This window comes from Mesoplodon bidens (genome assembly GCF_964165515.1).
Source record: "Mesoplodon bidens genome assembly, chromosome: X".
NCBI lineage: Eukaryota > Metazoa > Chordata > Mammalia > Artiodactyla > Ziphiidae > Mesoplodon > Mesoplodon bidens.
Genome location: NC_138163.1, coordinates 55,106,458 through 55,130,782, shown reverse-complemented (window position 1 = coordinate 55,130,782; position 24,325 = coordinate 55,106,458). Strand labels below are relative to the sequence as shown.

The following is a 24,325-nucleotide window of genomic DNA, read 5'->3' as shown; positions in this document are numbered from 1 at the left end:
ATTTCTTCCAGGACAATGCATTTAAAAGGATGGAAACTAAACTCTAAGTGGAGGGAAAGTATCAGGAGCTGTTCTGCACTGTGGTAGAACAGTCTCATTATCAGATACTAAAATGAACAGAGCTTGCTTAGTGAAGAGAAACACAGCCCTCCATAAAAGATCACCAGGAAACAGCTTAGCAATAGCTATAACCTTGCCCATGCACAGATAGATCATCTCAATTGGCTTAAACAACCTCCCCCTAAAGCTTCTCTAAGCATCCTTTGTCTCCACTCTTATTACAGGAAATCAGTTTTGATTCTGCAGGCTAGAAGTGCATGGTATTTTTTGTCAGCAACATAATCTTATCAGAAACTGAAGTCCATAGGAGTTAGGTCATCAGAGAGGGTTTCAAAGTGGATCTGACCCTGTACATAGGGATGGCAGGGCAACTTGGGGATGAAGAGTACTAAGGAATTACAGGGGAAATCTGCAGGGAATGTCAAAATCAGCTCCACTCTTCCCCTCTCCTAGGAGTTTGTGGAATTCCTTTTCATTCAATCCTGAGGTCATGCTGAGTCATTTAAAAAAAAAAAAAAAAAAAAAAAAAAAAACAGTGTTCTTCAGTGCACCACATCTCTGGAAGCCCTTTAGCCAGCCTGTTAGTCATTACTATACTCACAGGCTTGGGGCCAGCGTCATTCACACTTTCCTCTGCTCTGCAGCAGACGGATTGAGCTCCTCTCATCCTTGAGTTCCTTCTCCCCCACCTCTCTAAAACTCTTTTCTGAGGGAGGAGCAGCTATAGCTTTGGGGATAATATAGCTTTAAGGAAACTTTTGGCAGATGCTGATATCCTAACATCTGGGCAGTGTTAACAGAATCCCGGAGGCCCCGACAGACCAGGAGCCACTCGTTCTAGGAATGTAAAAAAGTCGAAGTTTTTCCGACTGATGAGAGGAGCAGCGAGGAAGGAGAAAGAGAAAGAGAAGGAGAGAGGGAGAACACAAAAAAACCGTACAACAGGTAAGATCTGCTGCTTCATCCGTCCACACCACACTACCCCATTTCACAACCCGGGAGGATAACGAGACCCAGGACTTGGGCAACATGGCTTGGAGGTGGGGTGGGGGGAGGAAGAAGTTCTTTTATGAAACTGGACCACATGCTGCTTTCCATTTGAGCCGTGACCTGGCTGCAGACATATGTTCCCACTACCTTCCCGGCCCACAGCAGAGGGATGGCTGACCCCTGTGATGAGTCAAGTTTTCAGTCTGAGATTGGGGAGAAGGTGGGCAGGGAAGGGGTCACGGATTCAGAGCACTGGGTCTGCAAAGGAAAGCCCCTGCTCCCAAACCAAGGAACTGGATGGAAGCTGCATGTGGGAGAGGGGTCAATGATTAGGGCATCTAGCTGTTCATTTTCCTGAATCTCTCTTTAATCTCCTCTCTCTCATCCTTTCACTCCCTCTTTCTGCTTTTATCTCTTGCCTTCAGCTCTGGCAGATTGTCTTTTCTTGCTAAGCTTCCCTTCCACATCTTTCCACTTTCCTTGCCTCCCCCGCTTGCTCTTACTTCTTCCCATCCTGCTTCCTTGAAACTCTCTAGACAAAATCTGAAGCCAGGGAGTAATGAACTGGAGAGTGAATTTTTGCCATTCTTGGACTTCTCACGCCCCTTAGGGAGGCTGGCCAGAATCTGCCATCTTTTTGTTCCTCCATTTCTGGGGCTGACACCTCCCCCGAGCATGGCATTTCATTGAAAGCCTGTGGGTGCTTGCTGAGAAGTCCAGTGGCCAGTTTATACCAATGGGCAGCAAGTTTTAATACTGTCATTTATGAAGTATTTGCCTACTGGGAACCACACAACTCTCATCCCATTAGAGTGAGGACAGGACGGGTAGTAAGAGGGCAGTGGGAGCTTGCTTACCCTCTCCTCACGTACCTCAGTAGGTCCTTTCCAACCCCACTGACTTCCTGCTGGCTCAGCAGGGTAAAACTAGAAGGTTAGGCTGGACTTGAAAGCTAGAAGCCACTACTAAACCACTAAGCCTCAAAGCCCAAAGCTAAGAACAGAGCCAGGGTATACTCACCACCTGAGAGACTGCAGAAAGGAGACATCCAGTCCTGTTCAAGATGGAGTTGGTAATAATAATATCTAATGTACATGGATTGCTTCCCTATGTGCCAGGCAATAGTCTATTCTATAAGGTAGATACTATTGTTATTCCCATTTTATAGATGAGGAAACTGAGGCTCAGAGAAGGTAAGGAATTTGTCCAAAGCCCCATAGCTAATAGGGACAGAATTGGATACACATGCAGATCTGTGTAACTCTAGAGTTCAAGTTCTTAGTCCATATATGCTAACACTTTCCCAGATTTGTGGTTAGGAAGTACTAGTTAAGTGGATGAAACCATCAACTGGTGCCTTTAGATTGCAGGATTCCCTCTTGGTTCTATATGACTTAATGTTGGCCCTTTCCTCGTCTTGGTACCTCACTGTCCCTCTCTGTAACTTGGACCATGGAACATTGGCATCAGATATCACCAGGGTCAAGTGAGAACTGGTTGTTTTATGTCCTCTTCCTCCTGGGAGGAAAAGACCAAAATTAACAAACAGAGTGTTGTTATTCTATAAAGTGGAAGATCCTTACAAGGGGGACCATATAACAGGCATTCATTAATTTAAAAATCTCTCTTCTTCCTTGCAGATACTGCATTTCTGCTTTCTCTCACTTTTGGAAGTTCACTGATGGCTGATTTCTGAAAGTCATCCTCCTTTGCCCTGGTGCTTCTGGCCACATACCCCTACTCTTGTCTCCCTAAACGACCCTCCCACTCCCCCTTCTCCCCCTTTCAAGGATGGCCGTTCAACTAACTCGAAGAGGAGCGCTCTCCCTGCTGCTCTTCCTCACTCCAGCAGTGACGCCAACATGGTATGCAGGTAAGCTCTAGGAGCTGTTGCCCATTATTTCCAGGAAGGGCAGGGCTTAGAGCAAGTGTTAGAGAAGGGAAGGGTTAGACCGCAATAGGAGGCACTTAAATTAGATACAGAGAAGAACTATCCTCAACAACAAAGATGGTTAAACATTGCAAAAGGCTACCGAGGGAGGTTTTTGAGGCAAACTGATAAGAGATTTTTGAAAACAGGCTGCACCAGCATAAAAATGACGTTGGTCAATATATCCTTGTAGCTTATTTGTACTACACAGGGAATATGGCAAATATTTTATCATAACTATAAATGGAGTATAATCTTTAAAAATTGTGAATCCTATATTGTACACCTGTAATTTATATGATATTATACATCAACTATACTTCATAAATATAATAAATATAAATAAATATTAAAAAATAAGGTTGGTCAACATGGCTTTTGAGGCCACTATCTTACCTGCTTCTCCACTTACTTTCTCTCTCTTTCTCTCCCTCCTCCCAGACCTTGTTTATAGGATGAGATTTTTATAGCCCTTTTCTGCTGAAGATTGTTAGTGACAATTCAGACCACATTCTCTTAAACAGGAATCCCTCAGTTTCTTCTGGCTTGTTTCTTATTTTGGAAGGGATGGGCATTTCTAGATCCCTGAATGTTTCATCCTTTGCCCCTGGGGAGACATAGGGAGCTCAAGAGAACAGACCCAGCAAGGACATGGGAGAGGGGAAGGGGAGGAATGAAGGAAGGATAATGAGGTGCCAGACAGGGGTTTTTGATGGGGCCCAGCTGGCATTCCAAGTGCTAAGAATATTCTGTGGCCTGCAGCGTCTGCCTTCACGGGGGCTGGGGGGAGTAGGGGCAGGAGACAGGCCCAACTAATGGAGTTAGAAAAACATCCAAAGATGAGTAAATAAGAAACTGCTTCCATCACAGCTGCAGTCATTGTAGCTAAAATTTTCCACATGCCCTTAGCTCCTGGTGGAGGCTTCTGGCAGTAGCTCTGTTTGGAACAGCTGCATCAAGCTTTCAACAAATATGCACACTTCTTCCCCTCCTTGGCTTAACCTGGCTCTGTAGGGGGTGAAGCATAAGGGCTGACACTGAGATGAAGAAATTCAAGTCAAGCCCTTGGAAGAGTGCACACTGCTTGGGGTTATAGGAGCCCCAAGTCCCCAGGAGATACCATGTGCAGCCGTCCTCCCCAACCTCCCCCCAGCTTCAGTTCAAGTACATGACACCAAAATCCGGCCAAAGACCATGAGACTATGGAGTGGAGGTTAAATGGCTCAAGCCCCATTTTGAATAACTATAAGAAACCTCATGGCACACAAAGGTCTTGAGTTTTCCCAGGGTGGAAGCCTGAACTGTTGGAGTCTTAAGGACAGTGCAAGTTTTTTTAAAGACTTGGATTCATTTGAAACTCTCAAAGGGCTGTTTGCAAAGGTGGCTACTCCCCATTTCTCACAAGAATCACTCTGGTCATCACTCCTTCTCAGGACCCCAGGCTGGTGAGGTCTCTGACAGCCCTGCAAACCCACTCATTCTGCCTTTCTCTTTTCTTAGGAGGCTACGTGATGAGAGAAATTTGGAAATTTCCCGATAATCCTCCCCTACATCACTAGCTCAGTTGTCGGAGCTTGCTCCATCCCACCTGTTCATCTCTCCATTCAATAGATATTTAATGACCACTCTCTAAGCATTCAGCACTGTTTTGTTCATGACTATAGCTTTGTCCTCCAATGGGAATAGTACCAGGAAAGCAGCCAAGTGTGGATTCCTGGCTAATCAGAAAAAGGATCCAAGAATAATCAGCAGGGGGTGGGAAGCGTTAAGAATATAAATCAAGCCAACAGTGGGTTAAAAGTGCATATTGGCATATCTGTGCAGTTCAGGAAGTCAGACAGTATTTCTTATCATAATCAAAGCATTAGGGGGGACCTTAAAATTGTCATCAACTATCAGTTACATTTCCAACCACACCTTTGTGAAGGGTAGTGCTTAGAGGGTCTGACTATACTGTGGAAGTTGGAGGAACCCAGTAACAGACCACAGAGTAACCACTGATCAGCATAAAGGAACCAAGGAATGCTGCCCAAATCTCTCCCAACCAGGACTGAAGAGGGACAAGCAGATAGAACAAGGTGGGAAGGGGGGACCCTCTGGTTTCCCATATCTCATCTCAGTATCTTAATATTTGCCAAAAAATACACAAAGACAGGCAAAGAGGGGAAATGGAAAAGCTTAAAGTGGTAAGGTGGCCCCAACTTATTCCTGTCACAAAGCAGACTTGGCACTGGGCCAGCCACCTCTGTACCCTGGTGAAGACTGTAATTATCTGACTGAGTCTTCCCCTCAGCTTTCCCACATCCCCTGTAATTCTGGAATGATGTGAAATGCTTGGTGGCCTTCGATCCCGCACACATAGAGTGAAAAAAGGCTGAATTGCGAGAATGATTTTGGATTTTTATTCCTGTTGGGCGTTGTCCAAAGCTCTCCCCTACCGCCATCTTTAGTGGAGTGTCTGAGTTTGGTCTCGAGGGGATCAAACCGCCCTGGGCTGGAATGCCCATTCTGCTCCTTACTAGTTGGGATACCTTGGGCTACTCCCTGAATTCCTCTGAGCCTGTTACCTCAAGTGTATATGAAAGCAATATGGGTGTCTACCTCACTGAGATGTCAGGGTGATCTAATGAGATGACGTATGTAACGCACTGAACCCAGAGTAGGTGTTGAGTGATGTTAGCAGCCGTTGTTATTGTGGTTGTTGTTATCCAGCCACAGGCCTTGGACATCCCTGTCTGCTCTTCTGGTAAACTGAACCCAGAGTAGGTGTTGAGTGACGTTAGCAGCCGTTGTTACTGTGGTTGTTGTTATCTGGCCACAGGCCTTGGACATCCTTGTCTGCTCTTCTGGTAAACAGAGGCTTGCTCCCTGCTGGGCATTTCTTCACAAGCAAGCTCTGGAACAAGGGTAGGGGGACCAAAGCGTTTAGAGAATCGTGCACATCTGTCCTCCTGTTTACAGGCGCTGTAAGGCTTTGATACTAAACTGAAACAGCTGACAAGAATTCTGTTTCCCACCTCCCTACAAAGAAACTTCCCAGGTGGGGAAAGAGGGAGCAAGGGAGAGGAGGCCTAAGAAGAAATAAAGGAAATCCAGGAGAAGAAGCGAAATGGGAAACCAGGAAAAAATAAAGGGAAGGAGAAAAAAATGAACTCTTTCCTCTGGAATGAGGGCAAACCAACAAGGACATGATTTCATAAGGCAAACTTTCAGTTTGATTCATTCCCTTGTTCATCAAGCTGGACTGGTTTCCCAACACGCCCCCACCCGCAGCCTATGCCTGTGGGGACTGGAAGAGCCTCATCATCTGCGCTCTGCTCCACCCTTTAGTGCAGGGGGCCTTGTGCCTCTGCGCAGAGAGGAGGCAGGCGAGCTTGTGGTCGGAGTGTTGACACAGGCCAAAGGGCTTCAGCACTAAAACCCAGCCCTGTCCTGGAAGCACACCCTCTCCTGGGAATGCTGAATTGTCTTCTGACTCCAGCACGGCTGGCTGCTCTATTTCTGTGTGTGCTTTAGGGCTCTGGAAGGCTGGAAAGAGGGCTTCCGGCAACTTCCCTCCGGAAAGGACTAAGTTGTATTCCAATTAGTTCGTATTCATGACCCATTTCCTGCCGTCTGGTGGAACGCACTGTTTAGTCTCCCGGACAGCCATAGACTGGCCTCCACCAGGGAGTGGCCCACTTAACGGGATGAGGGTGGTTGTGGAATGTTCTCTAGCTCAGCAGCCCCCTACTAAGGCGCCTGATGATTAGAAGAACTAGATATCTCTCCAAAGCAGGACAAACTGCTCAGGAAGTGAAACTCTTCTCATGCCCCCTCGCCTTTTGAGCCCTCCCTCTTTGCCTTCGCATGCCAACCCTAGCCCTGGCAACCAGGTGGCAAAAGGCTGGTGCCCTGTGGGCTGGTGGGAGCTTGAGGAATTATTTCCCTCTGAGGATTGTGAGAAGGCCCATCACTAGTGGAAAGACCCTTGCTCAGGCTCTATGTTTTCCTCCTACCTGGGACAACAACTGTCCATCCTCAGAGCTTGGTCATCAGTGTCTCACCAAAACTCATGTGTTACATCAAGGAAATGGGTCATTTCTAGTCCAGATGGGCAGGATTCATGGCTGGTCAAGAATTTTGATTTTTTTCTTTTGAATGGAGGTTTCTAGTGCTACCAGTAAGCCACCCACCTCTCCCCCAACATGAGTTCACCCTCTGTGCACCTGAGGTGTGGACGTTTGCCCACAATAGTTCTGCTGCTTCACAAGGCAGGATTTTCCCCACTAAATAGCCACCTAGCTCCCCACCCATGGAGTGTCATGTCCTCAGAAAGGGACCAAGTTGGAAAGGGGAAAAGGTTGGGAAGGACTTGTGCAAGAAACCAATATGTCATCTTGATATATTCTTCATTCTAGGTTCAGGCTACTACCCAGATGAAAGCTACAATGAAGTATATGCTGAAGAGGTCCCACAGGCCCCTGCCCTAGACTACCGAGGTAATCCTCACTGCTTCTCAGGCTCAGGAAGGGCCTTATCTGGCCTAAGGCCTAGGCCCTGCCTGAAGCATCCTCACCCAGCTTGGCTCATTTGTGCCAAAGCTGCAGCTCAGGGAAGCAGGGGCTGTGGTCTCCAGTCATGAATTTGGTTACTGACTTGCTGTGTGATCTCACCTGTCTAGAATTAAGGTTGCCCATCTATAATTATTGACTGAGTACCTACTGTATACCTAATCCTATGTAATGAAAGCCTTGGGTGATATAAAATCTAAGGTAGGGTTTTGTCCCCCTCAAGAAGCTTACATTCTGCTCGGAGATATGGGTGAGGGTGCAATAAAATTAGCAGGCAGAGGGCAAGTAAGTGTGAAACTCTGTGCTAGCAGTAAATGCGATAGGAGTTAAGAAAAAGAAGTCAGGGGAGGGGTCATGAAAGATGACATTGAGACTAGGCCTTGAATGATGTGTGGATCTGAGAACTGGAAAGGGGATGGGAGGGCCTTCAGCAAAGCAGATGGCCACAGATATAGAGGTAAGAACTAACGTGTAAGAGGAAGGAGCTAGGAAGAATCCAGCCTGACTAGAGGAGATGGGATGTGGAGGGAGTAGTAGGAGATAAATATGAAGAGTGAGACCAAATTTGGAAAGGCTCCATGATCTAGGGACCCTTCTAAGGAGAGGCAGGAGGACTATCTGTGAAAAATGCTGAATAGCGATTCCTGCATTAGAAGGAAATTTAGACCACGCAATGTCTGATATCCCTTCCACCTCTAAGATTCTTTGTTTCTGTGCTTTGCAAGCCATGCTATTCCCTAACTGTTTGCAAGCCATGCTTTGCAAGCCATGCTGTTTCTGTGCTTTGCAAGCCATGCTGTTCCCTAACTGTTCCCTAACTGCTTTGGCCCATGCTGAACTCTCCATCATCCATTCATTCTTTCATTCATTTATTCAATGACTCTTTGTTGAGTACCTACTGTATACCTCTTCTGAATTAAATGGTTATTGTCTGGACCGCTCGTTCAGCATTCATTATATACTGCCTCTTTGGTTTACTTTTTATCACCCTCAACAAAATAGTTACCTATTTAACAGAAGGAGCCACATATGACACCCCATAGAGCTATGTCAAAAGTAGATGCTCAAGAAATGTTTACTGGCTGGTTGGCATTCTGGGAGCAGAAGCCAGATTGTAGGAGACTGTAAATGGGAGAAGTAGATAGGAAAAAGCAACAGGTGCAGAAGGTACTTTCGGGAGGGAGGGTCCAACAGCCCTATGATTAATATTAATCTGCCTCATTGGTTATTTTTAAATGTGTATAAAGCCATTAAAAAAATAAGCCACATGGTGGCCTTTGGCCTTGGGGTCAAGTGTCTCATGGCTATCTCTGGGACTTCGTCTCAGGGCATAAAACTAACTCAGTACGGTTATCTATGTTGAGGGGGGAGGGGTGGCCAGGAAAGTACAACCTGAGGTTCCAGCATTCCTTGTAAGGTCTTGTGACCTCATAATCCACAGCTCTACAACTGTAGTGTTTAAGAGACTTTCTGTAATTTGGGGATGGCATCTCCAGATGGCAGCAGCGTTTTGTTGCTTGAGACGGGATGAGCCGGTGGCTCAAACCCAGACACTGATTCAGGGAATATCATTCCCGTTCCCAGGACTAGATATATTTCACACACACGTTTTCATTTGATTCTCAAAACAGTCCTATGAAACTGGTTTATTACCCCCACTTTACAGATCAGGAAACTAAGCTCAGGGAAGTTCAGTTTAGAGAATCATAGAGCTCAGGGGTGGCAGAGCAGGAATTTAAGCCCAGGTCTGTCTGACTTCAAAGCCATGCTTATTCTATCTCTTTCATAAAAAAGGTAACCCTTTTTTTTTTTTTTTTGCAAAGAAGGTTTAAAAAAAAAACAAAAACAAGAGTTAACCAGGAAAAAGCAGATCAATATTTTAGAGCAAAGTGTGCATGTACTTTGGTACCATTTTCACTAATCTTGAACTTTCTTTCATTCTCTTAAACTGACTCCTAGCTTAGAGTCAGAAACCGTTCTCTGAGGTACGTCCCAATCCTCTGGGCCACCACTTGCTCCCAGATTTCTGCAGCTCTGGGCAAGCTGATAACTCTGCCTGAGTTATCTGAAGGTAATCACGAAGAAGGCACTTTCAATCCTGTTGTCAGCACATTGTTTTCTTTATAATCTCTAGAAAGAGATAATGTGGATCGCAGAGGCCACAGGCCTGAACTCAAATCCCAGCTCCTCCACCTTCCAGCAGTTTTGACCCTGGACAAACACGTATTATGTGCCAGTCACTGTGCTATGTATTTTATAAATGTTATTCCGTTTACATTTCATGCTTGCTCTGGCGTGATAGGGGAAGACCTCTAAAACACATTGTTAAGTTTATTTTAAAAAGCATTGGTGGGAACAGTAGACATAATATGCTACTCTATGTGATAAAGTGGAGGGGAAAATAAGATTCGCTGTATATGTGTAAAGAAACTATTAACAGTGTTTCCTGATGGGGGGACTTAGTGGGGGTAAGTGTGGGAGCAGGGGTGGGAGGGAGAATTTTACTGCATAATTTTTTATACGTTTGGGGTTTTGAAACATAGGGCTATAGTACCTAATCAAAAATGTAAATGTATACTTCAAAACAGCAGCCTAACATGCTGCAATGACAGATAATTATAGTTAGAAAAAAAATGGCTTTTAGAGCCAGACAAACCTGGGGTTCACATTCCAGCTCTGTCCCTTACTTGCTGAGGGATCCTGGGCAAGTTACTTCCTCATCTGCAAAATAAGGATAAATACCTACATATTGTACCTTACAGAGCTATTGGGAGAACTATATGAGATGATGGGAAAATGAAAATATAAAGCATGGTGACTAGCACACCGTAGCTACTCCATAATGACTAACAATTTTCCTACCATGTTCTTAGTTTCAATTTCCCATCAGTACTCTTTTGTTCAGCCAGTTATGAATCTCCATAACTGCACTGTCACCTCTCCCACGTGGATGTATTTCTTCATCTCATCCACATCAATGGCGTGAAAGGCATTGTCACATGCCTCACTGACTTCCACATAATGCACCTACCATTTCCCCTGCTCTACTAGACTGGTGACCATACCCAAAAAGGAAACAAGGTCAGTCTTCAATTACTTGTTTTTGGGGTCACTTGGAGATCCCCACCTCTTCTCCTAACTGCTCATAAGCCTATGTTTAAATATTCTAGAACACTTTGCTATCAGTGCTGTCGGTCTCACCAGACTATAGTTCCCAGAGGCTGCCTTCTTCTTCCTTCTGGGGCTCTAACGTACAGCATGGGACTATAGTTAATAATTCTATGTTTCATAGTTGAAATTCACTGAGAGTACATCTTAAGTGTTCTCACTACAAAAAAAAAATGGTAACTGTGTGAGGTGATAGATGTGTTAATGAACTTGATTGCAGTAATCATTTCACAATGTATACATATATTAAAACATCACATTGTTCACCTTCAATATATACGATTTTATGTGTTGATTATACCTCAACAAATCTGGAAAAAAAGAAAATTGGGATAGTGTTTTTGCTCTTTCCAGCCTTCCAACGTGTTCTTTTTTTTTCCTTTTGGTAAACTGCTGTGCCTCATGGTTCAAATCTTTATTTTCCTTTCTTCCAGTTTTATTGAGATATAACTGACATACAGCACTGTATAAGTTTAAGGTGTACAGCATAACGATCTGACTTACATACATCATGAAATGATTATCACAATAAGTTTATTGAACATCCATCATCTCATATAGATACAGCATTAAGGAAATAGAAAAAAATATTTTTCCTTGTGATGAGAACTCAGGATTTACTCTCTTAACAACTTTCACATATAACACACGGCACTGTTCATTGTATTTATCATGTTGTACATTACATCCTTAGCACTTCTTTATCTAACAACCGGAAGTTTGTACCTTTTGACCACCTTCATCCAATTCCCCCTCCCCCCACCCCCTGCCTCTGCTAATCACAAATCTGACATGTTCTCTTTATGCCAGTATTCCTCGAGGCCAGCAAATCTGGACTTACTTACAATAGCTAGACCCTCTATTACTGTCTCAGCATTTATCCTGAGGTATATATTTCCCTTTATTATTGCTTGCTTGTTCTATCCATTCCAATTTTATGTGTATTTTCCTTGACAGAATATGGGTGAAAAATAGGATGAGAGTAATTGTTGAGGTCCCAGCCTCGAATGTAAAGTCTTGATGATATGTGTTGTGACCATATAATCAACAGCTCTGCAACTGTAGTGCTTAAGAGACTTTCTGTCATTTGGAGATGGTGTCTCCAGATGGCAGCTGTGTGTCACAGCCACAGGCTCAAAGCTAACGCTAGAAGCCACAAGGCTGTTGTGGCTTAAAGGCTACTTTTCTTACTGTCATCTGTCTTCATTCTCCAGCTGCCCTCAAACAGAGGCTCTAGCCTTTCTTTGTTCCTTTAGCTCCTGTTGAGCTTTTTATCAAAGCCCCCCTTTATTTGTCTCTTAGGATTTGGGAACCAAATTAGCTCATATTGGGCTTTAGCCTTCCCAGCCCCAGGCTAAGAAACTTGTGTCAGCCTATGTATGCATCCTTGGGCAGGTGGCCCTCTGCTTGTTTATATGTTCCCCTTTAAAATCTGAACCCACTGAAGAGTCATTTATTTTGTGTAGCAGATGAGGCATCTTTATGATAGCTTTATGATTTAACAGCCCTATTACCTTTTGTGCTCAGTATTGAACTGGGATTGGACTTTCATTCCTAAGCAGCCTACTTTGACATGGCATTCCCTTCCTCTCTCTAGCTTACATCTTTGTGTTATTTTTAACAGTTATTGTAAATGTAGACACTGTAAAAATTCACTCTTTTTGGTGTTTTGACAATGCAAAGAGTCAGGTCACCAGTACCACAGTACCAAAAATTTGCCCAGGACTGTCCCTTTGAGGTTATCCACCCCTCTACCCTTGATCTCTGGCAATCACTGATCTATCCCAATATTTCTGCCTTATCCAGAATGTCACATACCTGGAATCCTACAGCCTTCAGCCTTTTGCTTCTGGCTTCTTTCATTTCACAAACTGTATTAGAGATTCCTCCAAGTTGTTGCATGTATCAGCACTGCCTTCTTTTGTATGGATAAACCACAGTTAGTTTAAACATCCACCCTCAGAAGGACATTTGAGCTGTTTCCAGTGCTTGACAATTATGAATAGAATACTTTAAACATTTGTGTACAGTATTTTGTATGAACATGGGTTTTTATTTCACTTGGGTAAATACCTAAAGTGGGACTGTGGAGTCACCTGGCAAGTGTACATTTACCTTTCTAAGAAACTACCAAATAATTTCCCAAAGTAGCTGCATCATTTTGTATTTCCCCCAGCGATGTATGAGAGTTCTAGTTTCTCTCCATCTTCACCAACACTTAGAATTGCCTTTTTTTTAAGTTTAGTCATCCCAATGGGTGTACAAGGGTATCTTTTTGTAGTTTTGATTTAGCATTTCTCTAATGACTAATGATGCTGAATATCTTTTCATGTGCTTATTTGCCATCCCTATATCCTCTTCAGTGGCATATCTGTTCATATCTAAAGCTCATATTCTAACTGGATTGTTTGCTTTTTTTACTGTTGAGTTTTCCAAGTCCTTTATATAGTCTAGATACCAGTCATTTGTCCAATATATGGTTTGCAAATATTTTCCCCCAGTTTGTGGTTTGTCTTTCATCTATCAACAGTGCTTTCCACAGAACAAAAGTTTTTAACTTTGACAAGGTTCAGTTTCTTGATTTTTTTTCTTCTATGAATTGTGCTTTTGGCATCATGTCTAAGATCTCTTTGCCTAGCCCTAAATCCTAAAGATTTTTCTCCTATTTTTTTTCTAAAAGTTCTATAATTTTACTTTTTTCTCTGAAGTCCATGAGCCATTTTGAGTTAATTTTTGTTTAAGGTATGAGACACTTAGGTCGAGGTTCTTTGCTTTGCTTTTCCTTTTTTTTTTTTTTTTTTTTTTTTTTTGGCCTATGGAAGTTCAATTGCTCCAGCATCATTTGTTCAAAAGGTTATATTTCCTCTATTAAATTGCTTTTGTACCTTTGTCAAAAATCATTTCAGTATATTTGTGTGAGTCTGTTTCTGGGCTCTCTGTTCTGTTCCATTGATCTATGTGTCTGTCCTTTCACCAATACCACGCTGTCTTGATTACTGTACTTCTAGCTTACTTTTCTTCTATTGCTACAGTCCCCCGATGGTGTTATACATTAAATATCCAGGATGGAGAAGCCACATGCTACTCACCGAGAGGAGGAAATTATCACAGCAGCCTGGGCACTCGCTGTGAGCTCTCCTGTGACCGGGGCTTTCGACTGATTGGAAGGAGGTCGGTGCAATGCCTGCCAAACCGCCGTTGGTCTGGAACTGCCTACTGCAGGCGTAAGTGGTGTCTGTGCATGCATATGTTGACATGAGTGTGTGAGAGAGGCTGGCTGGCCAGCCACCCAGGATATATGCCTGGAGGTGTTACTCTGACCTCTGTCAAGTGCAAACTGAGAATCTTCCACAGGCTCCCAACAGGGTCTTTCCCCATCCTAACATTCTAGCTCATTTTCTCTCCCTGTGGTCATTGGTCAAGCAATAGGGGCATTAAGTAGCAACCAGCCCTTCTGGCTCAGGAGGTTGAGGAGTGCATGGAAGGCTTACGCCTGGGGCCTGATGTAGACTTGGGCCTTCCTCTGGAGCTCTGAGCATACGTGGTCTCAGACTCATTCCCACTTGTGGCAAACTGCTGTACTTCCTGACCTAAGGCCTTAGAAGGCCTTGGCAGTGAAACTATAAGACATCCACTAGTCTTCATTTTCTTCTGAAAGTCAAGAAGAATCCCTAAGGCTGGAATGTGGGCATGCTAATACGCACGTTTCACATCATGTCCCCCTTAGCTCCCAAATCCCTACCTCTTATTCAAGCCCTACAGCCTACCTCATTTTGGCAGCTGAGCTTTGTCTGTCCCTATGTCTATCACTGAATGCCATTTGTAGAACACCCATGTGTGCAGGGCCCTGTATTGGTCACTTCAGGAGCCAGTTCCCCAGTTACCAGGCTGCTTATAGACTAATGGGATGGAAACACAAATGTGTGCACGTGAATGGAGTGTAAGGGGATGCAGAATGCTGAGCATTCAGAGAGAAATGGGGTTGGTCAGAGAAGATGCTGTGGAGGACAGGAGAAGCTTGATAGCCAGAAAGAGGGAAGCTACCACGCCCCTCTAGGTGACCATAATGCATTTGTTTTAGGACTTAGACACCATCATTTCCAAAATGAATTTGAATTGGCCTTACAAATGTCTACAATGAACATAAAACTTAAAATAAGTCTACAAATGAACATAAAACCAGTTAAAAAATGGAGATGTACAGATTTCCAGGTGCCTAGAATGAGTTAATTACTATATTTAAACACTGAATCTGGCTGTGTCCTTCCTCATAAGAGACACAAGGGCAAACACTTTGGATCTATCATTTTCACTGTCATATAATACTAAGAAAACAAATTCAGCTGAAAAGACAAACGTTTTTTTTTGGACCTGATTTCAAGGAGGTCATTTTGGCCTAGGTCTTTATATAAAGGAGACTGGAAAAAATAAAAGGCAATCATCCTCAAGTCTGGTTTGACCAAGAAGCAAAACAAACATAGCCCATAGAATCTTTATTCAAAGCTCCAATAATTGAAGTTAAGGAGGGTTAGAACTTAGACAACCTAAAGGAAGATATGGCTGGCCTACTTCTTTCAGGTATCAGGTATTTCAAACTAGACTTTGGCAAGCACAGGCTCACAATCAATTCATGGAAGCTGTCTCCGCTTCTGGCACACGTGATGTCTAAAGCACACGGACTCATCTTTAAGCAAATGCCACCAAAGCTGGCCCTCCAGGCACTGGCCTGACTTGTATCCTCACTGGCACAGAGGACTAGCCTGCCTGTAAGTGAGCCTCAGCTGAGGAGTGCTTGTGGTAGTACCAACATTATACTCAAAAAAGGAGCCTTAAATTTGTTCAAGGGCGTCTAGCATTTGAGGAACAAGAGAGGAAAACTATCAGCTGCTGAGGCTCCGAATAAGCCCAGAGGTTAATATGCATTTTCTCTTTAGTCGGCACAACAATCCTACTTCATGGTATACACATTTTAGTGACGAAAACACTGAGGCTTGGAGAGATGAGGTAACTTGCTCCGGTCACAGAGCTAGTAAGTGGTGGAGCTGGGATCCAAACTCAGGTGCGTTTCTCAAATCCATGCACTTTGATGAGTAATTTACTTCTTTGAGACCACCACCCCAGCCCCAGCCACCAAGAGCAGTACCATACTTCATAATATCAAAATAAGAAGGCAATTAGGAAAAAGAGGCAATCAGGCACAAAAATGTCAGGGCAGTTTGGTGTAGGGTTTTCTGTATTTTCTGCTGTTTCCAATACGGTTCTCCCTGTGCTAGATGCCCAGGCATCACCTCCACATAACCCCACAGGCCACTGAACCTGCCACTTCATTCTCTCTTAGAGATGAGATGCCACGCATTGCCACTCATCATGAGTGGCACCTACACATGCACAAATGGGGTGCTTCTTGACTCTCGCTGTGACTACAGCTGTTCCAGTGGCTACCACCTAGAAGGTGACCGCAGCCGAATCTGCATGGAAGATGGGCGATGGAGTGGAGGCGAGCCTGTATGTGTAGGTAAATGCTGGTTGCTCCCAGCTGTCCTGCTGCAAAGAGCCAGCCTGGCATTATGTCCACCACAGAAGGCATTCCTGCTCGCTTCAAGAGTGGTACCCTGGGCATGGGCTTAACAAAGTGATCACTTCCCGTGGAGCTGGGCCTCCCCAGTTTTGTTGAGCATCTTGAACTGAGAGTGCATCTTTTACCTACCCAGTGGTGTGGCATTGTTTCTATGGGTTCCCTCCAAGGAAGGCAGGGGACCCGCGAGTCAACACTTGATTTCTGACCTTGGCAGACATAGATCCCCCCAAGATCCGTTGTCCCCACTCCCGTGAGAAGATGGCAGAGCCAGAGAAACTGACTGCTCGAGTATACTGGGACCCACCCCTGGTGAAAGATTCGGCTGATGGCACCATCACCAGGTGAGTAATGGATGCCTCCTATGCTTCCCACCAGCTTCTCCCAGGCACTCAGGCTGCCCACACTGAACCGCACAGACTGAGGGTACAGTGATAATATGCCCCAGACCCCAGTTCTAAGAGTCACTTTCCTCAGTGGCTCTCTCACTTTGTCCCATGCAGGGTGACACTTCGGGGCCCTGAGCCTGGCTCTCACTTTCCCGAAGGAGAGCACGTGATTCGTTACACTGCCTATGACCAAGCCTACAACCGGGCCAGCTGCAAGTTCATTGTAAAAGTACAAGGTTAGAAAGAAGTCTTCCATTTCTGCATTGCTTATTATTCCTGCTCTTCCCTTACCCTCCAGATGCCCATCACAACCCTCTCCTCTCTATGCCTGAAACAGACAATGCATATATATTGGGAGATGGGAAAAATAAGTTCACTAAACAGGTCATTCAGGAAACCTGCATGACATGTGCATACACATGTTTCAGAAACTCTGTTTCCCAACAAGACTTTCTCACTCTCCTAAATCTACATAAAATCCACAAAGGCACTCTTATCCATTTCTTTTCTTGGCCTTCAAATTAATGATTAAAGCTAATCAGCCTTCATTCTCCATCTTCCTCCTCTGCTGAAATTGGTGGTGTTGGCTGCCCGATTCTTGCTTTTTGTTTTGTTTTGTTTTCATCATAAAATTAATTCATGCTCACTGTTGAACATATGGGAAATAAAGACATATATAAAGGGAAAAAAAACTATTACTCTATCATCCAGAGGCAATTGTTGTTAATCTTTTGGTATTTTCCTTCCAGTCTTTTATTCACACATACTTTAAAAAATATATAATTGAGATCATATTGCATATCCAATCTTATGTCACCCTTTTTTACTTTTCATTATAACACAAGTAATTTTCCCATATTCTTTAAAGTTTCTTCAGAAGTGTTTTAATGACAGTACAATAATCTGCTTCTAAGAATATATCATACTTTGCTTAACACTTCTCCCACTGATGGATATTTAAGTCTCCTCCAATTTCTTTTTGATATTAAAAGTAATTTGTAAGGTAGTCATCTTTATGTGGGGTGTCCCCAAAGTCTGAAAACAAAAATGGCAATTTCTTCTTACAGATTGATAGTCTTTTGATGACAATATGTATACTCACCTGTGCTTCCACATTTTATAAACACCTTTGTCTACATTTCAGATTTAATTCCGTAAGGAAGGAAAATTCTGGCTCTAGCTCTGGCCATTGGAAACACAGACAAGTCACTCATTCTGATCATTCTGGGTCTGCTGATCTAGGCAACCCAGGATAGGCATCCTCTTAGCCTTTTTTTTTTTCTAAAAGAGATAGCATAGCCCCTAACTTGAACTCCTCCCTGATAGTGAGACGCTGCCCAACTCTGAAACCACCACAGCATGGCTACCTCACCTGCACCTCAGCGGGGGACAACTATGGTGCCACCTGTGAATACCACTGTGATGGAGGGTATGAGCGCCAAGGGACCCCGTCCCGGGTGTGCCAGTCCAGCCGCCAGTGGTCAGGATCACCACCTATCTGTGCTCGTGAGTGAAACTAGGAAATGGGGAGAGTGGACATATTGATCAGGGCTACTTTGGGGGATCTCCCAATGTCTATGACTCAGGGGCCAAGAGCAATGTGTCTGATGTGGGAATGAGGGATTCTGAGATGTTTCAGGGCCAGTGTTCGCCCTTAGCATACTCCACCTCCAAGAAAAAGGGTTTAAAATCTCCAAGTGTTCTTTCGGGATTTCCCCCAAGGAAAGTAGAGAATGGACTTGAGGACACAGGGAGGGGGAAGGGTAAGCTGGGATGAAGTGTTAGAGTGGCATGGACATATATACACTACCAAACATAAAATAGATAGCTAGTGGGAAGCAGCCCCATAGCACAGGGAGGACAGCTCGGTGCTTTGTGACCACCTAGAGGGGTGGGATAGGGAGGGTGGGAGGGAGGGAGACGCAAGAGGGAGGAGATATGGGAACATATGTGTATGTATAACTGACTCACTTTGTTATAAAGCAGAAACTAACACACCACTGTAAAGCAATTATACTCCAATAAAGATGTTAAAAAAAAAAAGAAAGGGAGAAACAACCAAAAAAGGTTAACCCGAAAGGGTGGAACACCCCAGGATGTTGTTATCCATGCTGGGATGAAGGAGCAGTCCATACTCTGACTGGCCATGTGCTTCTGCCCTAGCTATGAAGATTAATGTCAATGTCAACTCGGCTGCTGGCCTTCTGGATCAGTTCTATGAGAAACGGCGACTCCTCATCATCTCGGCTCCTGATCCCTCCAACCGATATTATAAAATGCAGATCTCTATGCTACAGGTGAGAGCCACTCCTCTAATCAGGGCTTAGCTTCTTTGCATTCCCCCCTACCCCACTCCGTTACTCTCCTACCTCTTCTCAAAGACTTGCTCTTTCTGCAGCACAAATGCTACTTCCTCAGACTCTGTGGACCACATTTGGTCAGTTTTACTGTAGAAAAATTTAGCACATTTTAAAAACTGCTGCTTTTACTGAAAAGACAGTGAGGTCACTGCAATGGTGGGTTACAGGAGGCTTGGTGAAGCATGAGAAGGCTGTGTGGCAAAACACTCTGGAGAGACTTGTAAGATGGATGATCAAATGTAAATGTGGGGAATTAATTATGTTTATGTTTTCAAGGAATAATAGCACTAACAGACAGACAGTAAGTGCTATATAAGGACCAGGTATACAAGTATGTGCTTTACACACAGTCACTTAATTCTCACAGCAACCCTTATGAAATAGGTACCATTACTATCCCCATTTCTTAGGTAAGGAAACTGAGGCATAGAGTGGTTAACGATTTGCCCAAAATCACTAGCTAGTAAGTGGCCGAGCCGGGACCGAACCCTGGCAGTCTGATTCCAGGATCTGTGCTCTTAACCACGACTAATAGCAGACGAGAAGGAAAAGTGTTGTGATTTTGCAAAGTAATATGAGGGAATTGCGTGAGGATTTTTAACATTCTACCAGATATCTAGTTAAAGCCACTTGTGGGGGAAGGAGAAGTGGAAAGGACAGAACAGATCTGACCATTGGGACTTGTGAAAGGAATAGACCAAATTCTATCACTATGTTATACAACTGAAACTTATATACTATTGTAAATCAACTATACCTCAGTAAAAAGGAGAGAAATAATATAATGATAAAAATGAAGAAGAGACTAGGCTCTTGAAGAGAATTCAAGTTATGCTGACAAGGCTTGGAGAACCAGCTCTGATAAGCTGAAAGGGGCTGGATACCCAGGTAAAAGAAGAAGTTATTTAGGGAGTTTCTAAAATTGAATCTCACAAGTTGCCAAGTCAATATTCAGAGGCCCAGGATGAAAGCAGCTGTATCAAGAGAATGACCCTGGGTATCTAGACCAAAAAGGACCTAGTTCCTCCAGGGATCCCAAAAAGGCAGACAAAGGCAATACCTCAGCTTGAGCAGAAAGCAAGAAGAACAGAAACCAGCCAGGGAGGACTGTGACTTTGAGGGCCAGGTCTAGAGGAGTAGCCCAAAGATTAAACAAGGGGTGGGCACCAGGCAGTGCTCACTGCTGCTTTAAACCTCCCCCCAGGTAACTGGCTAAGAGGCGCCCCTGCTGGATGAGGCAGGACAAAGAGCCGGGGTAGGGTTACAGGGTGTCCTGCCCAGTGCAGAGGAACGTGAGAAAGGGTAATGGAAAGGGCACTGGTGCCATTTTGGAGAAATTCTGGAGACTGAGAGAAGGCCATGGCCATGTAGCTTAGTGGTAAGGAGCACACACTTGGGGAAGGCAGCCTTGGCCCTCATTCTGAATTTGGCTCAGCATCTTATTGTCATGCAAATGTGGGCAAGTTACTTTCTCCTCTATAGAATAAGAATGATACCACCTACCCTGTTAGGGGTGTTGTGAGGATTAAATTCAATTATTCCCGCGAAGCATTAGGTATGTGTGTTTGATGAACAATAGTCATTGTTATCCTATCACAATGGCTATCCATTAAGAACCTATGTAGCTTCCAGTTATAAAATAAATAAGTCCTGGGGATGTGATGTACAGCACGGTGACTATAGTTATATCGTATGTTTGAAACTTGCTAAGGAAGTAGATCTTAACAGTTCTCATTGCAAGAAAAAAGAACTGGGACTATGTGTGGTGATGAATGTTAACTGGACTTATTGTGGTGATCATTTTGCAATATAGACAAATATCAAATCATTATATTGTACACCTGAAACTAATATAATGTTATATGTCAAATAATATCTCGGGCTTCCCTGGTGGCGCAGTGGTTGAGAGTCCGCCTGCCGATGCAGGGGACACGGGTTCATGCCCCGGTCCGGGAGGATCCCACATGCCGCGGAGCGGCTGGGCCCGTGAGCCATGGCTGCTGAGCCTGAGCGTCCAGAGCCTGTGCTCCGCAACGGGAGAGGCCACAGCAGTGAGAGGCCCGCGTACTGCAAAAAAATAAAAAATAATAATAATAATAATAATATCTCAATTTTAAAAAGAACCTATGTATTTAAAAACCTATGCAAAACTAAGCAAGGAGAGATGATGTTCCTGCAATTTATCGATTACATTTCTACCCCACATGGTGTAACCAGTGTCCCACGCTTCATTAGAATAAAGGAAACACTGTTAGGGCAAGTGCTTCAGGAATGACAGAGGGAAGAGGTCGTAGACCCCCTGGTGTGATGGTTGGGGAAGAAGCCCCTCCTTTCCCACACTGCCTCCACGTGGTCCCAGGAGGAATCAGCTAAGTAGCCTTAGGTTTGAGTCTGACAGCCTATTCCAGAAAACCTTCTTCTCTCCCCTCCCAGCAATCCATCTGCGGACTGGACCTGCGGCACGTGACCATCATTGAGCTGGTGGGGCAGCCACCTCAGGAAGTGGGGCGCATCCGGGAGCAACAGCTGTCAGCCAGCATCATCGAGGAGCTCAGGTCCGGGCTGGGAGGCCACAGGGAAGGGCTGGGCAGAAACTCTAGGCAGGACATTGGTCACAGGAGGGTTGTGGGACAATCAGCAGACACTACTCTCTTGGGGAATTCCTTGTGTTTGAGCTCTTTGGATGTATTAGGTAAGGTCAGAGAGTGGCAGGGTGTCAGAATTAAATTGGGGGTTGGGCGGTGCTTAAAATACAGATGACCACCCCAAACCACCTCAGGACTGTGCTTTTAGGAGGCACCTCAGGTGACTCTGAAGCACAGCCAGGGCTGAGACCCAGACCCAGACATGACTCAGATAAGCCTCTGATCCTGTTGCCTTATGGCCTTATCCCTTTGCCCTCAGTCTCCAAAGGAGCAAAACACATTTTAGGCACTGAAATCTGAATCATACCCATCTGCCCCTGGGGGGAGAGAAGACCATAGGCAACAGGGGGTAGAAGTTGACTTTTCTCATTATCTATCTATTATCACCCTTCCAGTGCCTCCACATATACTCAGAGCCAATAAAGCCATCACTGATCTCTGTTCTATAAACAATACCTGCCCCTAGGGCTCAGTCTCAGTAGGGACAGAAAGATTCAGTCCCAGATAGAAGAGAGACTGGGAAACACTCAGAGGAAGGAGACTGCAGACTTGGTGATGTTGCTCAACTTCAAGGTTGACCAGGCGACATTCATCAACCTCAGGGCTGCCATGTTTTGTTGTGCAGGCTGTGCCCAGCCCAACTCTAGGAAACACTAGTCGAAGCATAGTGCATGTGACTGGTGCTCCCTGGAGTTATTCCATGGAGCCCGCATTGCTGTATGTGATAGCCCTGCTTAAGGGGGCCTGTGAGGCAAACACAGCTTGGTAATAACAAAGCTGTTCCATCTGGGGTGAGGAAGGGACAGCCTAAGAGAGCTAGACACGTAGGGGCAGCAAGACTCGGGTCTGGGCAGAGAGAAACAAAGAGACTTGAGACAGGTAGTGGCGGGGATGGGGCCAAGGGATTGGGTGGGGAAAAAATTAGTCCATCGGTGGAACTGTGAAAGGTCAGAGGGTAGTAGAGCCTGGTGGGATGACGTCAAGACAAGGTCTCAGACCTCCCTGGGCTCTTCTCTCTAGGCAATTTCAGCACCTCACTCGCTCCTACTTCAACATGGTGTTGATTGACAAGCAGGGAATTGACCGGGAACGCTACATGGAACCTGTCACTCCCGAGGAAATCTTCACTTTCATTGATGACTATCTACTGAGCAACCAGGAGCTGACGCAGCGCAGGATGCAAAGGGACATATGCGAGTGAACTTGAGCCAGGGTATGGTTGAGGTCAAGGGGAAAGGTCCCGCAGTCAGCTGAAACTGGGGCCTAATAAAAGGAGAACATGCTTTTCCACAGCTCTAGGGAAAGGACTCTGAGGTGGGCGAGGTTCCCTGATCCTGGGACATTTCCAGGCACCTTTTTAGGGCTGTGGAATAGTTTCCTTAAGCAAGTCTCTGCTTTAGGTAGCACTGGAGGAGCATAAGAAGCTAGGGAGGGACTGAGGACAGGCCCTGGGCAGCAGGTTGTGGACAGAAGGTCTTGCTTTCCTAACCTGGGCTTCTGCCCAGCTCTCCAAAGTCTTCAAGATAAGTAAATTCTAAATTCATTCACTGACCGTCTGTGTTTTAAATGGTTTCTCTACCCTGAAGTGGCAGCAGAGGGCAGCACCATCACAACAGACAACCAGGACACTAGCAAGTGTGGCTGATCTTCCTTACAGGTTAACTGTGTGATTGGAGGTGGGGGGAGCACCAAAACGTTCTTGAGCTTGTTTGTCCTTTCCCTTTTTAGGGTACTGGGCCACAAATGTTCTGTTAGCCATCGCTTCACCTAAGAATTAGCAAACTGCTGCAGGGGGAGGGAGCTTGGGAAGAAAAATCAGGCCAGAGCAGAAGGCTTTCTCCTGCCCCTCCAACCAGCTCATGGGCAACAGTCTCTCTCCTTACTGAGCCTCCAGTTCTCATAGCAAAAAGGGAGCCAATGCTGCCCCTTCCTCAGAGAAGCTCCCAGTTCGTGACCTAGGAAACCTCAGAACCACCAACTATAAACTAAATCAGGGAGAAGGAAAAAAGACAGCCTCAGCCTCATGTATTAACTTACTCAGCCACCCACTTTGAAGAGATGGGCGCAGAGCAGGTGAGAGCTACAGCAGCACAAAGGCTAGCCTTAAGGGTCAGGCCTGCAAGGAAATGTGGGCTATTTGAGCTCTTGGGAAGCAGAGCCACACTCAGACACCCTGCTCTGGCTTTGGCCGCACTCAAGCGTGCATCAGTGTGTGAAAGAAAAGCGCTCTTCCCCAGGCTGCTGGGAACCTTCTTTTCTACTCTCTTGGAACCCAGTGTCATGGCTAAGACTCAGCAGCCATTCACCTTCCACTTTCCCCAGGGGTTCACTGGTGGGAAATTAGAGGGGAGAAGGAAGCAGGCTAGGCGGAGAGGCAGTGCTGAAATGCTCGAGCACTCACTATGTGCCAGGTGCCGTTCTAAACACTCTGGATTGACTGAAATCTTCACAAGAACCCTGTAAGGTAGGTCCTGTTATGAGTCCCATTTCACAGACGCAGGGATGGAAGCACAGGGAGGTTAGGCAACTTGCCTAAGATCACACAGCTCAGAAGTGGCAGAGTCGGGATTTAAACCCCAGCAGCCTGGCTCCAGAGTCAGTGTTCCTAAACACGATGTTATACTGCCTCTACTTCCTTTTCTACTTTTCATTTAA

The 24,325-nt window shown here is 45.0% G+C and overlaps 1 protein-coding gene across 3 annotated transcripts; it reads left to right on the top strand.

The window, feature by feature from the left end:
- The first annotated feature begins 632 nt into the window (after nt 1-632).
- On the top strand, nt 633-23,219 carry SRPX2 (sushi repeat containing protein X-linked 2). 3 transcript variants are annotated; one of them, XM_081223295.1, is made up of 11 exons: nt 633-1,005; nt 2,841-2,923; nt 7,381-7,461; nt 13,734-13,925; nt 16,040-16,216; nt 16,494-16,620; nt 16,780-16,901; nt 17,992-18,171; nt 18,829-18,962; nt 21,459-21,580; nt 22,691-23,219. In XM_081223295.1, the coding sequence occupies exons 2-11, from the start codon at nt 2,842-2,844 to the stop codon at nt 22,869-22,871; spliced, it is 1,398 nt and encodes a 465-aa protein (XP_081079421.1). In that variant the 5' UTR covers nt 633-1,005; nt 2,841; the 3' UTR covers nt 22,872-23,219. The 3 variants fall into 3 exon arrangements, with proteins under 3 accessions (XP_081079421.1, XP_081079420.1, XP_081079422.1); XM_081223294.1 differs by having other exon boundaries at nt 2,691-2,923; XM_081223296.1 differs by lacking the exon at nt 17,992-18,171 and having other exon boundaries at nt 2,691-2,923.
- The last annotated feature ends 1,106 nt before the right edge of the window (nt 23,220-24,325 follow it).